Source organism: Telmatherina bonti, assembly GCF_933228915.1.
Source record: "Telmatherina bonti genome assembly, chromosome: 5".
Taxonomy (NCBI): Eukaryota; Metazoa; Chordata; class Actinopteri; order Atheriniformes; family Telmatherinidae; genus Telmatherina; species Telmatherina bonti.
Genome location: NC_136623.1, coordinates 37064693 through 37083528, shown reverse-complemented (window position 1 = coordinate 37083528; position 18836 = coordinate 37064693). Strand labels below are relative to the sequence as shown.

Genomic DNA, 18836 nt, shown 5'->3' with positions numbered 1-18836 from the left:
GCCCACCGAGCTTCAATTCAGCTCTTCAGAAACCTACAGGTGACGTCACGAAGGCTCCGCCCATCTTTTTATATAGTCTATGCCACCGGCTCACTTGACAAGTTGCATTCTGGCCATCAGTGTAGGTTGATTTGGTTTATGTTAATAGTTTAAGATTTGACAGAAAGATATTTCAGCCAAATCTTGTGATATAGTCAGATGAATGTTTTACATTTCCTGGAAAAGGACGGAGATAAACATTCCCATGTTTGTTATTTGAGGATGAGAATCTGCAGAAATCTGCTTTATAATGAGCCAGGCATGGTTTCCATCCTGATCCTGAACAGTGTTGATATGAGGAACCTTTGTTCCGACTGACTCATGAAGCTGCCTGCAGCACATTCAGCTCATCCTTCAGATGCTGAGACTCAGATCTGCACGGCTCTTTTCCACATTCAGCCAAAGGTTGCTAAATGCAGAATAACGGCTAATCCACGAAGCAACCCGAAGCCTCTGATATTTCCTGCCGGTAGACTCATTATCCCCACAGACTGAACTACTGATGGAGGAGTGTGGCAGCACACTCGTCCTCTTTCAGCTCCTCTCTTCATGCAGCGATTTATTCAGATGAGAATCACATAAAACTGATGCAACAGAACAAAAAGCATCCCTGCTGTGCTGTCTAAAGCCATAAGTGTGAAAAGCAGGGCAAACCCTGGCCTGGTGGGACTCCTCCGGGCCAGGATGCACACACTGCTGGCGAGATGCATGCGAGCTGGGGAAGGTGGGTAATTGAAATGCTACAACCGAGGTTTTGCTTTGAGGTGTCACAGTGCGTTACAGCCATGCGTCCAGCCTCTAATCTAAAGCGAGTCAGCGCTGATGTCTGCGGTGCCATGACTGGATTTGAGATGGCAGCGACCTAAGCTCCTGATCAGGTCCCATTAGGCGCTGGCGTTTGTGGCGGAGTGGGGCCCGGTCCGCAGACAGCCGGCTGCCAGATCCACTCACCGTCTATCACGGCGGTGACTTTGTGGAGAACATCAGCCACCACTGGGGGCGAAACGAAATTATTCCACAACTTTAATTGTCTCAAAGATCACTAAACACATCCTGATCCTGGAGAAGCTTTGTTGGGAAGCACAGAGATGATGTGTGAGCAGCAGAACTATTCACACAGATAGCTGAGCTGAGCTGCAGCGGCTTGCTGCTTCTCTCATGCACTGGCCCTGCATTGTGCGAATGCTTGGTGCCATGCAGAACATGCCCGTCCACAGCCATGCTCTGCAGGTGGATGGGCTGGAGAGGAGGAGGAGGAGGAGGAGGAGGAGGAAGAGTTCCTGCTCAGCCTCTCATTATCTACAGACGGTTTTTCTAAACTCAGCTCAGATACACAACAAATTAATGTCAGCAGAGCAAAACTTCTGCATAATCACATTTTTACTATATAATTGTGTATTTCCATCAGACTACAGATGTGCGGTTGTTCATCTGATTTGCATGGACCGCTACATCCTGCACATCGCACACGCAAACAGAAAACAAACAGCTCCCTGCCGGGCTCCTGCTCTCTCACATCTGACAGTTTAGAAGAAAATATTATTGAAACTGATTATGCTAAACTAAATGAGAGGAAATTAAAAAGAGGCTCGTGGTTAAAGAGTTTCAGAAATTCTTACATTTTTTATAACAGATGAAAAAATAATGGAGCAAGAAAAACAGTATTTAACTGGCTGATGTAAATAAACCGCAGCAGACTGAAGCTGCTGAGTCTGGAAAGTGTTTAACACAATTATCTAAGCAGCCAATCACATGGTAGCAACTGCATGCATTCAGTCATGCAGGCATGGTCAAGTCCAAACTGAACACCAGCATGAGGAAGACAGGGGGTTTAAGAGACTCTGAACGCAGCAGAAGACCACAGCGGGTTCCCTCCTGTCAGTAAGAACAGGAAACTGAGGCTACAATTCACACAGACTCACCAGAACTGGACAATAGAAGATGGAGAAACGTACGTACGCACGCACACACACGCACGCACGCACGCACGCACGCACGCACGCACACACGCACACACACACACACACACACACACACACACACACACACAGCAGCTTCGGCTGCTCTAAATGCAACTAAACAAGATGTTGACCATCTTTAGGATCCTGCAGTGTAAAACGGAATAATGAGGTGCTTTTCGTGACTTAGAGGATTTTAAGATTTTATTTTCAGTGAACATTTTTTATTTGTTCGTTTTATCAGCTTATTTCATGATATTTGTTGATTGTGAGGGTTTTCGTGGCGAACATGAGCAGCTGGTGTCAAAAGTTTCCTTTGGGATTAAAGTTGGTCTTTTTCATCATGTTGGTGTAAAACGGAGCAGATGGCTGCTTTGCATTATTATTATTATTATTATACATCACACACTCCCCTGAATCTATAGATAAAATAAAGACATGAAAGTGCCCTAAACAGGAAAAAACCCATGGGGATAAAAGTCAGCACAGCAGCTCTGCTTGGTTGGTAGAGATGTGTAAAAACGGCCTCAGATCTTCCATCATGAATGCAGTTAAACCTGCTCATACATGACGGATTCTGCTGACGTGTTTTTGTCCTTTAAAGTTAACAAAGAGCGTCGAGTCCAGGATAGCAGCTCTTTGTTGTTGGAAGCGGTGGGTGGCACACGGCCCCGTTTTAATGCTGATGAACACATGATGAAAGAGGAACGTGGAGGTGCCGTGCAGAACCACAATAACACACAACACTGCTCCCTGAGGGTACCAGACTGCAGATGGGCTGCAGTACCAGACCAGTCAGACGGGACCGAGTAGTACTTCACACCTCACACAGCTTTCCTCACACTCTCCCATCATTTCACAATCCCTCGCTCTATTTAAGGCAGCGGTGTGTGCGTGGCTCAGCCGGTGAGGTGCGGCTCGCTGTTGTTGATCAGCGCACTCAGGAGTGAGTTTGGCAAGATGACAGATTGTCAGAGATCTGAAAGCATCAGAGGACAGGCGGTGGACTAAATGTGTAAAAATAGCAGCAAATGAAAGAAAACAGAGACATTAATGAGGCCTGTCTGCTGCTGCGGCGGAGTCCCTGGAGGCTTGGACCTCAGAGGCATCAGAGATGCTGCGGCGGTGCAGCCCGTCAAACAAAATGACATGGAAGCTGCCGGTCTGAAGGCCGGAAAGACGGACGCTTCAAACACAGCAATGCATCTGCACCTGATTACATAGAAAAGTCCCATTTTAACAGATTCATCTGCACACACTGAGCCCAGCATACAAACCAGGACCGGTCTGGAAAACAATTAGTGTAGTGGACTCCTGGGACCACAAGGGGTCTCTTATCCTCCACAGAAAACCTGCTTCATGTTGGACGGATGGATGCTTAAAACCATGGAGGGTGTGGGGTTAAGAGGAGCGGAGGAGAGAAGAAGAGAGAGAGAGAAATGAAAGTCAAGTAGGCCTGAGAGAGCTTTATGCTGAGCTTCCCTGAACACAAGTTACTGTGTCCGTCACAAACACACCAACATCCATCCATCTGCGCCTCACAAACGGCAGTACTTCATTACTGCGCCTACAGACGCCATCTTTCACAAACGTACAGCCGCCTGATGGCTTCATTTCGATTCTCTGCGACGATTCCCTTCATCTGGAACCATCAGCACATTATTTTATTATCCTAATCGTTTAAACTTGGCTCAGTAACACCATCTGCTGCGACTCTTCGGGGAAGCCATCAACAAAAGGCTCCATCCTTCGACTGACGTAGCGGGAGCCCCATCAGGACCGGGGATGCTGCGTTAGCCACTATAGCGAACACCGAGCTCGTCCCCGGTGGCTCGCAGCGGCACCGAGGACATCACGTTACCGAGCGCTGTGTGAGCTGGAGGACGCCATGATGAGGGTTCAAACACAGGAAGAGCTGCATGGTGGAGCTCTGAACACACAAATATTCACTAACTCATTTCCCTAAAAAAAACAACAACATCAAAACATTAAATGATCAAAAATGCACATTTCCTCGTTTTAGTACAGAAAAGCTCAAATGCATTATCAGTATGTTTACACTGAATTATCCGTCCTTACAGGAAATACTGGAAAATCCTGAAATCTCTGGTGAAAAGGAAATAGTCAGAACAATATTTTTCCTTAATTTTACGTTTACATATTACATTTATATTTTCTAAATCTTTTGATTCATCTTTAAATTATATAGTAGCTGATAGATGCCAGCAGGCTGCATGCAGATGACTGACTGTGTGTCTGATAGCTGTTTGCACAATTGTGCAAACACATCTTTTGTGTTTGCACAATTTTATATCCATATATGTGTGTGTACACATATATATATATATATACAATTTTGCAAACACAAAAGAAACACAAAATCTGTTTGAAAAATTGTGCAAACAGCTATCAGACACACAGTCAGTCATCTGCATGCAGCCTGCTGGCATCTATCAGCTACTATATAATTCCAAGATGTTTTCAAAATATTTAGAAAATAAAATTTTTTATGTAAATGAATAATTCAGGCAAAATATTGTACTACTATTTGTTTTTCACCAGAGATTTCATACATTTTGCCATATATATATATATATATATATATATATATATATATATATATATATATATATGGATAAATGATGATCATGGTGACTTTTTCTGATTTAGAAGATATTTTACATGTAAATACATGTACATTTCCACATGTGTACAGTGATCCTGACCCATCTCATCATACAATCTGCCGTCACATTTATGAGGTTTTTCTCATGACATGGAAATGTTTTACATTAAAGACAAATAATAAAACCTCACATTATGAGTTAGTTACTTTTACTAAAATATCAAAGACAATATTTGATTTGTTTTTATTTAAATGCAACAAATCCATCGCGCCAGATGGGACCCTCTGGTGGGCTGGTTTTGGCTTCTGGGCCACATGTTTGACACCCTGCCTTACAGCCTCCTCCATGTTTAAATATGAAGTCAAGAAGTTCAAACGCAAAACCCGAACCCGACTGCATAATTTTACATAAGAATCATGAGGAGCAGAGAAGATAGAGCAGCACCGACGACCTGAAAGATCAATGAGACTGACCTGATCTAGCTCTGTTCTGGAAGCATCCAGAGAACGTGGACACAGCAATGTAGTTTGGAGGAAAAGAGGCTGAACTTCTTTTGAGAACCGAGACAAAATATGTGTGAAGAACAGAAGTGGTCTATTTTTATCTGCAGAGAAAAACCACCATCATTCCACCACATCACCATGAGAACCTCCCGTTCCACCTCATCACCACGAGAACCTCCCGTTCCACCTCATCACCATGAGAATCTCCCGTTCCACCTCATCACCACGAGAACCTCCCGTTCCACCTCATCACCACGAGAACCTCCCGTTCCACCACATCACCATGAGAATCTCCCGTTCCACCTCATCACCATGAGAACCTCCCGTTCCACCTCATCACCACGAGAATCTCCTGTTCCACCTCATCACCATGAGAATCTCCCGTTCCACCTCATCACCATGAGAATCTCCCGTTCCACCTCATCACCATGAGAATCTCCTGTTCCACCTCATCACCATGAGAATCTCCCGTTCCACCTCATCACCATGAGAATCTCCCGTTCCACCTCATCACCACGAGAATCTCCTGTTCCACCTCATCACCATGAGAATCTCCCGTTCCACCTCATCACCATGAGAATCTCCCGTTCCACCTCATCATGATGAGAATCTCCCGTTCCACCTCATCACCATGAGAATCTCCCGTTCCACCTCATCACCACGAGAATCTCCTGTTCCACCTCATCACCATGAGAATCTCCCGTTCCACCTCATCACCATGAGAATCTCCTGTTCCACCTCATCACCATGAGAATCTCCCGTTCCACCTCATCACCATGAGAATCTCCCGTTCCACCTCATCACCATGAGAATCTCCTGTTCCACCTCATCACCATGAGAATCTCCCGTTCCACCTCATCACCATGAGAACCTCCCGTTCCACCTCATCATGATGAGAATCTCCCGTTCCACCTCATCACCATGAGAATCTCCCGTTCCACCTCATCACCATGAGAACCTCCCGTTCCACCTCATCATGATGAGAATCTCCCGTTCCACCTCATCACCATGAGAATCTCCCGTTCCACCTCATCACCATGAGAATCTCCCGTTCCACCTCATCACCATGAGAACCTCCCGTTCCACCTCATCATGATGAGAATCTCCTGTTCCACCTCATCACCATGAGAATCTCCCGTTCCACCTCATCACCATGAGAATCTCCCGTTCCACCTCATCACCATGAGAATCTCCCGTTCCACCTCATCACCATGAGAATCTCCCGTTCCACCTCATCACCACGAGAATCTCCCGTTCCACCTCATCACCATGAGAATCTCCCGTTCCACCTCATCACCACGAGAATCTCCCGTTCCACCTCATCACCATGAGAATCTCCCGTTCCACCTCATCACCACGAGAATCTCCCGTTCCACCTCATCACCATGAGAATCTCCTGTTCCACCTCATCACCATGAGAACCTCCCGTTCCACCTCATCACCATGAGAATCTCCCGTTCCACCTCATCACCATGAGAATCTCCCGTTCCACCTCATCACCATGAGAATCTCCCGTTCCACCTCATCACCATGAGAATCTCCCGTTCCACCTCATCACCATGAGAATCTCCCGTTCCACCTCATCATGATGAGAATCTCCCGTTCCACCTCATCACCACGAGAATCTCCCGTTCCACCTCATCACCACGAGAATCTCCCGTTCCACCTCATCACCATGAGAATCTCCCGTTCCACCTCATCACCATGAGAATCTCCCGTTCCACCTCATCACCATGAGAATCTCCCGTTCCACCTCATCACCACGAGAATCTCCCGTTCCACCTCATCACCATGAGAATCTCCCGTTCCACCTCATCACCACGAGAATCTCCCGTTCCACCTCATCACCATGAGAATCTCCCGTTCCACCTCATCACCACGAGAATCTCCCGTTCCACCTCATCACCATGAGAATCTCCTGTTCCACCTCATCACCATGAGAATCTCCCGTTCCACCTCATCACCATGAGAATCTCCCGTTCCACCTCATCACCATGAGAATCTCCCGTTCCACCTCATCACCATGAGAATATCCTGTTCCACCTCATCACCATGAGAATCTCCCGTTCCACCACATCACCATGAGAATCTCCCGTTCCACCTCATCACCATGAGAATCTCCCGTTCCACCTCATCACCATGAGAATCTCCCGTTCCACCTCATCACCATGAGAATCTCCCGTTCCACCACATCACCATGAGAATCTCCCGTTCCACCTCATCACCATGAGAATCTCCCGTTCCACCTCATCACCATGAGAATCTCCCGTTCCACCTCATCACCATGAGAATCTCCCGTTCCACCTCATCACCATGAGAATCTCCCGTTCCACCTCATCACCATGAGAATCTCCCGTTCCACCTCATCACCATGAGAATCTCCCGTTCCACCTCATCACCATGAGAATCTCCCATTCCACCACAAAGCTGCTCTGCTGGATGTAGATCTGGTGACTGTGGAGGCCGTTGGAGGACAGTGAACTCATCGTCATGGTGGAGATGATGTGAGCTTTGTGACACGGTGCATCATCCTGCTGGAAGTTTCCATCAGAAGATGCTACACTGTGCTCAGAAAGGGATGGACATGTAAGGAGAGCCCATTGATCCTGACGGCAGGATGGATCCATGTTGTCATGATGTTTCCAGCAGATTCTGATCCTACCATGTGAATGTGGAGCTGAACTGGAGACTCATCAGACCAGCAACGTTTCTCCATCTTCTATTGTCCAGTTCTGGTGAGTCTGTGTGAATTGTAACCTCAGGTTCCTGTTCTTACTGACAGGAGGGAACCCGCTGTGGTCTTCTGCTGCTGGAGACCATCTGCTTCCAGGTGTGTTGTCTTCAGAGATGGTTCTCTTTCGGCTTTTCTATCATCTCAAACCAATCTGTCCATCCTCCTTTGACATCTGACATCATCAGCTGGATATTTTCTCTTCTTCAGACCTTCACTGGAAACACTGGAGATGGTTTGGAGTGAAAATCCCAGTAAATACTCCAGACCAGCAACCTGCCACGTTCATCACAGCAAGTCCTCTTCATCATGACTAGATGTGTTGCTGAAGTGTGATTGGCTGATTAGATATTTGAGTCAACAAGATAAAGAGGATGATGAGTTTATGTAACAGGAGACACACTATGGATGGAATGAAGGAAAATCGTCTCTTTCTGCAGGTTTCCACAAAAATAAAGTGTCTTCTTTCACACTTTTCTTGTACAGTATAATGAAATTAATTAGATTTATTGTAAGTGTTATATTTAGAGACACGCTAGCCGACGTGCGCGCGGTTTGACTGTGAAAGACAGAGATATAAACAGTTCCAGAATTGGGGGCACTGCCAAAGCATCACATTTCACTGTTTCCATTTCACACCCACACAGCTTTCTTCATAAAACACCATTTAAATGCTAAGTGTACAAACATGATCAAAAGGCAGCACTGCAGTCTAAAATGCCTTTTGAAACTCTCAAACACTCAAAAAAACAACTGTATTTAACAAGAATGGAGTGTAGAGGCTGAATTCAGATGTGTAAAGCTTGACTGACAGCCTCTCCAGCCCTGAGATTAAGCCAATTAAATAACACGAGCAGGGAAGAGAAAAATAAATAATCTAAAGCTGGATAAATAAATGCTAAATTATATGACTGACCTTAGAGGGGCATTATTTCACCACACATGCATATTGGAGATTAAAAACACCTATAAATATTAATGTGGGGCAATTTCCAGAGTGGAAATGAGCAGTGCATTATCTCTGTGTGGGTTTAGAGTGGAGTCAGCCTGATGCCCCTTCCTCCGGCAGAGCCGTCCGGACTGACAAACACTCGGAGTTGGACTAATGGACTGGATAATACTCGCTGTTGTGGGACACAGGTAGAGGAGCCAGCTCTGAGGGCGTACGCTGGAAGATCCACCAGCTGAGGAAACGCTTGCCTTTAAAGTCATGTTTCACAAGACTAACCAGGTCACAATGCACCATTTTTAGTTCTATAATCTCTCGCCTCTATTTCCAGTTTTACAAAGCATGAAAAGTGATCTGATTTGTACACACATCCCATTTAAATAGAGAGGAGATTAGAGGCACATCAATCTTGGCCCAGCCCCAGGGAATGGAGGAAAAGGTTACTAAATTTATCACTCCGCCTTCTGTTGCAGCAGATTTAAATACGGGAGTCGGAGTCTGACTGACCGTCCTCGGAGAAGGAATAAGGCTCCACCTCTGTGTACTCTCCCAGCACAGAAACCATTAATTACACACTCAGCATCAGCCTTCCCTCCGCAGTGTGGAGCAAAAACAGGGTGCAGACCTTCATACAGACTGCTGCAGCAATTACAGGCTGTGAAATTCATTGTTCTTTAAAGTGGAGCAGGTTAGTCCCAGAGACCCAGCCCAAACAAAGGAGGTAAAAATAATCCCCAAAGCACCGATAACACGGATTTATCTGGAAAATTTGTCACGCTGTTTGTATTTCAGATCTAAGAAAATAAAAAAGTGTCTTTACATTCATTTCTCTGTGTCTGTCCTTAAATCATCACATGCAGTACGTCCCGAGAGGAGCTCACGCAGGTTGGAGGTAGAGGATGGATACGTGCACACACCCGCTGCTTTTAGGACAGGAACTCTGGAAATATCTGTTTGAAAGTTGACTGCAGACACCTGTTGGCTGTTTCTGCCTTCGCCCGTCAGATCCATTAAAACAAGCCCATCCACGGAGCACCCGTTGCCATGGCAACGGGAAGGAATCTGATTAATGTGATGAGCATCAGAACACAGCTGAAGTCTTGAGCTGCCGTTTCACCCCGGCTCCTGAACTTTCATGCTTGAAAAATGCTGAAAAGATGAATCTAAAAATAAACACCCTGACAGAGCTAAGTCTGTCAGTTTTAATTATTTACACGTGTGCATGCATGAGGACCGTCCCGTCAAAATATCTGACAGAATAAGGACTTCAGCTGCATCCGTTCTGCTGCATAATGTCCTCCAGGAGTGCAGAAGATTCCAGATACTGGGACTAAACTGGAAAAGTGTTTCTGTTAAACATAAAAAACATGTTTTTTTACCTGTTTCTCACACTGGCCATAGTCTGGACCCTGGTCAGGTTGAAAGAAGCCGATTTCTCCCTGGTTCTTGGCCATCTCTATCAGCCCCATGGCGGTCTTCACTGTGGCATTACGAGCATGAACAAACACCATTACCTGGGAGGAAGAAAGAGCTCCACTGCATCAGCAGAACAACATGGAAAATTCATCTACATATGATAAACAAACACTGCTGAACAGGGAGGAAAGCTGGAGAACTTTACTTGTTCATCAGAAATCTGCTTGAATGGACCAGTAAATAAAAATAACGATCCGACTGAGAATCGACCAGTTTCCATCAGGAGTTTAACACATTAAGAGGACTAAAAGCAGAGATAGGAGCTAAAACACACAAAAAATACAACCTGCACGAAACAAATCCAAGCATCTGTTTAAAATGTACATAAAACCAGAATTCAGTCATTTTCTAATCTCATCTGGTCACTTTTCCTTCCCAGTAGAAGATAAACAACATATGAGGTGATGAAACCGAGACATTTTATCACTTCATGGAATCTGATGCAGCAACACGTCTGTAAAAAGCAACGAAAGGCTGGAAAACATCTGGAGCAGCTGCTGACAACTAACCAGGTTGCTTAGCAACAGGTCAGCAACATAACTGAGTATAAAAGGAGCATTTCAGAGAGGCAGAGTCTCTCCGATGGAAAGATGGAACTTCAGTCTGAGACAAACTGAGAAACAATTTCAGAAAAATGTTTCTCAATGTAAAGTTCTATAAGGAATCAGAAGGAATCTCTGTATGTCGGAAAGGCTGTGTGCTGGTGATCTTTTACAGGAAAATCAGACATGATTCTCTACTGGAAACCAGTGCATGGACTGAAGAGGATCCAGAAATCTCACAGTTCATTCTGAAATCCACACATGCAGGTTAAAGCTCCATCATATGTGAAGAGGATCCAGAAACACGCCGTCTTCTCTGGACCAAAGCTCATTTAAAATGTTCTGAGTGGAAACCTGGATGAAGATGTGGAATAGTTTGTGGACAGCATGGACGGCGTGTCCTGCAGACTAAAGAGGAGAGGGAGCATCCAGCTTGTTATCAGCCTGCATCTCTGATGGGATGGGGTTGCATTAGTGCCGATGGCGTGGGCAGCTTCCACATCTGGGAAGCTCCATCAATGCTGGAACATCTGCTCCCATCCAGACAACGTCTCTTTCAGGGAAGACCTTCCACCATGCTGGACCACATCCTGATGGTGGAACAGGAGAACTGGTCCAGCAGCAGCTTGAGATGATGAAACCACGTTATCCTGGTTTTGTTTATATTTTATAAATTTCTCTTTCAGGTGAATTTTTCTGGCGTTGAAGGAAGCAGAGATGATGTGATGCAGATAAAAAAGCTTGAAGTTGGGTCCTTTAATCGTTCTGAATTAGCAGGCAGGAAACTTGTGTCCGTGTGAGCTTGTACATTTTCTGGGTTTTGCTTGATTTGGCCAAACATGGCTGCAGAGACGTGCCGCCGCCTGGTGTGTGAACGCTCCAACACAAACGTCCAAAGAGACCAGTGGAGCAAATGTTATTTATCGAAGGTGTTTTATCAGCACCGCTGAGCTGTGTGGGAGCGTTGTCGGCAGTAAGCGCCGGCTCCTCAGCTTATTAAAGCTCGTTCTGGCAGCGTGCTCCCCAGCAGGAAACATCAGAAAGGAAATTTCATCCATCACATCCTCCCAGATGAAATTAATATATGTCAGAGCTACTTCTTGACAATTTAATACTGAGCGAGGAAGAAGTCTCCTGAGCTGAGGGGTGGAAACCTGCAGGCTGGACCAGAGCGCTGCATCTTTCACACCCTGATGGAAGAAGAAGGAATAATCACAATATTCTAGGTGTACACAATCAACTTACAGATTCTCAGAGCTTGCAGAGGACTGATGGTAACTGCATCTCTGAGGAGTGCATGTGTGTGTGTGTGTGTGTGTGTGTGCGCGCGCACTGGCAATAACACAAGTGGGATAACAACAGCTCAGCAGGGAGCTCAACTCCTGCAGCAGATGGGAGCTAAATGGTAAAAGTCTGAATCCACAACTCTTGCTCCCAGTAGGGCAGCAGGAGGAAGAGGAGGGTTATACCGGAAAAGATAAGGACCGCAGAGACTGGAGATAGCAGGTGTTCATTCCAAACCTTCAAAGAAATATTTCCTTCCCATTCAGGACAAAACGTTTGCCAGAGACAGAAAAGAGCGACTCGGCCGATTCCGTTTGTAGAAACTTTCCTCCGTTTAGTTCAGTCTTGCAGAAGGTGGAGATAATCCTGCTTCTTCACCAGCTGTTCGCGGATATCAATCCGCCTCCGCATCTGCAAGGGCTGCATGTAAACCAGACTAACTCTGCACTGGTTGAACTGGTTTCAGTGATGTGTGAATGTGGCTGCGAGCTTCCAGAGTTTCTGTCCCACAGAGACGAGACAGACGTCTTCCAGAGTTTCTGTCCCACAGAGACGAGACGGACGTCTTCCAGAGTTTCTGTCCCACAGAGACGAGACAGACGTCTTCCAGAGTTTCTGTCCCACAGAGACGAGACGGACGTCTTCCAGAGTTTCTGTCCCACAGAGACGAGACAGACGTCTTCCAGAGTTTCTGTCCCACAGAGACGAGACGGACGTCTTCCAGAGTTTCTGTCCCACGGAGACGAGACAGACGTCTTCCAGAGTTTCTGTCCCACAGAGACGAGACGGACGTCTTCCAGAGTTTCTGTCCCACAGAGATGAGACGGACGTCTTCCAGAGTTTCTGTCCCACAGAGACGGACATCTTCTAGAGTTTCTGTCCCACAGAGACGGACGTCTTCCAGAGTTTCTGTCCCACAGAGACGAGACGGACGTCTTCCAGAGTTTCTGTCCCACAGAGATGAGACGGACGTCTTCCAGAGTTTCTGTCCCACAGAGACGGACATCTTCTAGAGTTTCTGTCCCACAGAGACGGACGTCTTCCAGAGTTTCTGTCCCACAGAGATGAGACGGACGTCTTCCAGAGTTTCTGTCCCACAGAGACGGACGTCTTCTAGAGTTTCTGTCCCACAGAGACGAGACGGACGTCTTCCAGAGTTTCTGTCCCACAGAGACGAGACGGACGTCTTCCAGAGTTTCTGTCCCACAGAGACGAGACGGACGTCTTCCAGAGTTTCTGTCCCACAGAGACGAGACGGACGTCTTCCAGAGTTTCTGTCCCACAGAGACGAGACGGACATCTTCCAGAGTTTCTGTCCCACAGAGATGGACGTCTTCCAGAGTTTCTGTCCCACAGAGACGAGACGGACGTCTTCCAGAGTTTCTGTCCCACAGAGACGAGACGGACGTCTTCCAGAGTTTCTGTCCCACAGAGATGAGACGGACGTCTTCCAGAGTTTCTGTCCCACAGAGATGAGACGGACGTCTTCCAGAGTTTCTGTCCCACAGAGATGAGACGGACGTCTTCCAGAGTTTCTGTCCCACAGAGACGAGACAGACGTCTTCCAGAGTTTCTGTCCCACAGAGATGAGACAGACGTCTCTGTAACCAGCAGAGTCTCTGCTTTCATATGACATCTTGTTTGTGTGGAGACATGATCAGAAGTGGACACTGATGTTCTCATGTGTCCTGTTTGGGGTCTGAAGTGTGTTTGGTTTGGATACTGATGCTGGTCGAGGCTTTTAGCTGAGTTTCTCCTCATCATGTTGCTGCGCTACACGCTAGCATCTCTGCTGTGCTACATGCTAGCATCTCTGCTGCGCTATATGCTAGCATTTCTGCTGCGCTACATGCTAGCATCTCTGCTGCGCTACATGCTAGCATCTCTGCTGCGCTACATGCTAGCATCTCTGCTGCGCTACATGCTAGCATCTTTGCTATGCTACTTGCTAGCACTGTGGGAGTACAGCAGGATCTCCTGCTGCCTTCTGTAAAGACGGTCCAGTGAAGAAGAGGTTAAGTGTTTAATGATTTGGTCTCATCATGGAAAGATGTTCAGGACTTCTGCGGCGCTCCGGGGAATCTCCGCGCAGACGATGTTCTGATTACATTATCATTTCAAACTTAATGAAATAATTGGTAAGATGGCTGGTGTTATCTTAGACAGTGCATGAGGTCCCAGTCTGCTTTTGGACCTTTACTTCAGTGGTAGTCAGTTTTATTCTGTCTAGTCAAGTTTTGACCAGAACTGAACCAGAACCAGGATGAGTCGGATGATCCAGGATCAACAAAGATCCTGCCATTTGAAGCCTGACGTCTCTCTCCATGAGAACCAGATCAGGAAGGAAAACAACATGTTGTGTTTCCGCTTGTGTTGCTTTGTTTTCCTTCTATGTTTTCATGGAAAGGACAGCAGAGGAGTTATTCCCTCCAAAGCGATGGATTTTATCGTCCTGCTGCTTCTAGCGAGGTGACTGCAGGACATCTCACCAGTCTGGGGAGCAGGACCTAAACTGGAAGCCCATCCAATGCGTTTCACCTCCTGTAAGATAACTGGGTGGCTAAATTCTCTTCTCAGGTGGAAAAGAAATGTTTAAAAGCATTTTTATATTGTAGTTTTCAGAGAGAAGCCCCCCAAGATGGAGGTCCTGTCACTTCCCATCTGTTTCCTCTGAGAGAAATGCAGAGTTAACATGTCGGATTGATTTATTCTGCACAGCAGAGGAGATTTAGATGCTTACTTTACCTTGGTTTTATATTATTTACATGTTTAAAAATGAATTAATCTGTTTATTTCTCTGATAATAATAACCAGAACATCCGGATTATGGTTTTAATCCGTCCCGCTCGCATTCAGGACCAAAGAAAAACTAAAGGACTGAATGAGATACGATGAAACTCTGTAAAACCTCCACATGGATCCAGCTGAAAGTCCCAGTTTAAACCTTCCACCAACACCGTGACCAGTTCCATGGACCACAGTTCAAAGATCAAACTAGCAGCGCCACCATCCTCATCTCTACCCCCCGCCCAGCATGGAGGAGAAGCAGACAGACCAGTCGCAGGAAGCCAGACCCTCTAGCCTCGCCTACCTGATGTCCTGCTCTGATCTGCTCCAGGACTTTGTTGTAACAAACCTCCTCCATGTCGTGGATCTGCTGGATCTGAACAACAAACCAAGCAGAGGCAAAAGATTCAGAAAGGAACTCAGGTGGGTGTGTTTACACACCAGTTCTCAGAACGTGGGGGTCCCAGCAGAAGGACGACTGGGCCCAGGAGACGCTGCCATGCCTTCATTTACCTTGTTGGTGGTTTTGATGCCGACAAAGGTTTGTCCGAGGGGCACCGGTCTGAAGCGGCTGTCGAAGAAGAAGAGGCCGATGTAGGGGTTGACGTGCAGGAAGGAGGCCACATCCAGGTAGTTGGGCAGGGTGGCTGACAGTCCCAGGATCCGGATCATGCTCTGGGTGGACTCCACCTAAAGACAAAGGAAAAGTCAGGCTGGACGTTTGTGCAGACAGCTGCAGCAGATCCTGGACGGTAATCTGACCAACATCAGATTCTCCCCTTCATTAAAAACACTATATTCAGACTTCATACGCTCAGCGTCCTTCCAGAAATTTCCACCTGCATAAACATCAAATATTGATACATTTTCCCTCAGTACAATTTTTATGAAGATAAATAAAACATAAAAACTATCGCAGCATTATTTGTGCGTTCATTTAACTTTAATGTCTCAATGTGTTTGCAAGATGACCCCCCCCCGCACAGGACAGAGACCCTCCAACATCCTGTAACATCTGGTTTTTCTCTGCAGCTGCAGGCGGTGCGTTCACAGTTCCATCCTGCTGTCGGTGACTACGGGACTCAGACAGTTTTAATCAGGATGCAGCTTCCTGTAGCGCAGATGTAAACAACACACCTGGGTGGAAATCTAACTTTGCTTACAGCTGCAAGAAAAAGTGCAGCCTCAAAATAAGTTTTTAAAACACACATCGAGAAAGCAAACAAATATGGAGGCGGTGACACTGAGCGATGCTGACAGCAGCACCAACCTGGATAAAGGATAAAAGTGTTGTGATGGATGCATTTAAGCGGCTGGCACAGCAGCTGGAAGCCTGCACTCAGTCTTGCAGTTTTGGACTGACTGCTGGAGCCCCCACAAAAGCAAAACCAAACAAAAAAAACTTTTCAATCTGATATTGAAATAATTTTAGCTTAAACTGATGGTAACGTCCAATCAGGAGCAGCCAAAGACCAACAAGTGATGAGAAAAGCAGGAAAATAATGATCCTCTATGGCTGGAATAAAGCCAAGAAGACGTTTGGGATGTAGCTGAGGTGGAGGTGCTGCAGTGAGGATAGCAGGTAGATAGTAGCAGGAAGACGTGTGGAAACATGGAAACAGTGTGTGTGTGTTTGAGACGTGAGAGAATGATGTGCAGATGGGATCTGTGTGTTATTTCTATAAACTTCTGGTTGCTCTTTATGCTGCTTTATCTGTTCATACATTCATTTTTCATCATTTTAGCCTCAGAATCTGGAAAAATGTCCCCATGGAAACATCACATCTCCATGGAAACATCACGTCTCCATGGAAACATCACATCTCCATGGAAACATCACATCCCCATGGAAACGTCACATCTCCACGGAAACATCACGTCTCCATGGAAACATCACATCTCCATTGAAACATCACATCTCCATGGAAACATCACATCTCCATGGAAACATCACATCTCCACGGAAACATCACGTCTGCATGGAAACATCACATCTCCATGGAAACATCACATCTCCATGGAAACATCACATCTCCACGGAAACATCACGTCCCCATGGAAACATCACATCTCCATGGAAACATCACATCTCCACGGAAACATCACGTCTGCATGGAAACATCACATCTCCATGGAAACATCACGTCCCCACGGAAACATCACATCTCCACGGAAACATCACATCTCCATGGAAACATCACGTCCCCATGGAAACGTCACATCTCCACGGAAACATCACGTCTGCATGGAAACATTACGTCTCCATGGAAACATCCTGTCTGTGTGCTGACTGGGATGAAAAAGTTCTGCTTCTGTCCAGAAGCAGCAGAAATCTTGGCGTTTAAAGGGTTAATGCAGCGATGTCCTGCTGTTGTCAGGTTGACTGATTTCTGCATCACCTCCTGCCGCCTCCTGCACCTCCTCCCTCACATCTCCTGCTGGTGGAGGCAGCTCCAGCAGAAAACCTCCTGCTGGGATGGGCTTGTATGAGTTCGAAGCGAACTGTCCGGACTTCCTGCACAGCATCCCCGGTGCCGATGCACCTGCTGGACTCTGAGTCCAGATGAGTCCAGAGGACACGGAACCAGGGAAACATGATGAATCGCTGATGAAAATAAGATATTTCACTCATTTCAGTCTGGTGTTGGGAGCAGAACTCCACTGAGACCGCTCCTTCCAGGGTCTGTAATGATCTTTTAATGGCTTCTGATGGACGGAATGGCTCTGTAATCATTCCACCTGATCTCAGTGCAGCTTCTGAGGCCATCTTACTTCACAGGCCAGTTTCAGCTGGAATCCTGTAAAACAAAAGGCTCTGCGTAGACCGGAGTCTTCAGGACTTTACCTGGAAGGGCCTTTACACACCACCCAGTAGGATGCAAAACTGTAGACAGATGCTTCAAGTTCTACAACAAGCTGGATTCTGCATCCAGACACAACAACAGCGTGCCGACGCTGCCAAGGAGAGACAGGAAGAGGCGCCGAGTTCATGCTGTTCTGGAGACCAGGACCGGTTCAGGACGTCCTGAAGCTGGACCAGGACCGGTTCAGGACGTCCTGAAGCTGGACCAGGACCGGTTCAGGACGTCCTGAAGCTGGACCAGGACCGGTTCAGGACGTCCTGAAGCTGGACCAGGACCGGTTCAGGACGTCCTGAAGCTGGACCAGGACCGGTTCAGGACGTCCTGAAGCTGGACCAGGACCGGTTCAGGACGTCCTGAAGCTGGACCAGGACCGGTTCAGGATGCTGAAGCTGGACCAGGACCGGTTCAGGACGTCCTGAAGCTGGACCAGGACCGGTTCAGGACGCCGAAGCTGGACTAGGACCGGTTCAGGACGTCCTGAAGCTGGACCAGGACCGGTTCAGGACGTCCTGAAGCTGGACCAGGACCGGTTCAGGACGCCGAAGCTGGACTAGGACCGGTTCAGGACGTCCTGAAGCTGGACCAGGACCGGTTCAGGACGTCCTGAATCAGAACCAGGGACTTTAGGATGCTGTGGGACAGTCTGTCATGGGAATGTTTCACGACTTCACACCGATGGGATAAAAATGTTGCCGTGTGAATTATTAGATGAAAGTTTGGGAGGCGGGGAGTGAAGGTCTTCAGAAACATCCGACTGGTCAGGCTGCTCTGAAGAAATACACACAAATCCAAACCCAGAAGATCCGAAAGCAGCTTCAGCAGATTCTGCTGCTTTTTCAGATGCGGAAAATTTATCTCGAGGAAAACGATGAATAGAAGGATGCCCCCCCCATCCCACATTTACACACAGATCCAGTAAATATATTCATTTCTATCAAGCTGCCATATCTCTGCTTTTGCCGTTTGCGTGGCCTGGCGACATGTTTATGAGATACTGCTGGTATCACATCGCCTTGTAATGACTTTATAATCTTCTCCTGACAAACATCTGACTGGTGGAAAGCCGGTAACTTCTA

At 46.8% G+C, this 18836-nt stretch overlaps 1 protein-coding gene across 1 annotated transcript in view; it reads right to left on the bottom strand.

Annotated features, from left to right (window-relative positions):
• ascc3 (activating signal cointegrator 1 complex subunit 3) overlaps positions 1–18836 on the bottom strand; it is a 171392-nt gene that overhangs the window by 78639 nt on the left and 73917 nt on the right. The window contains exons 7-9 of the mRNA XM_079240345.1: positions 15410–15586; positions 15201–15272; positions 10187–10321 (exon numbers count right to left, since the gene is read on the bottom strand). Coding sequence (XP_079096471.1) covers positions 10187–10321; positions 15201–15272; positions 15410–15586 — 384 coding nt within the window. The remainder of the gene's footprint in view (positions 1–10186; positions 10322–15200; positions 15273–15409; positions 15587–18836) is intronic.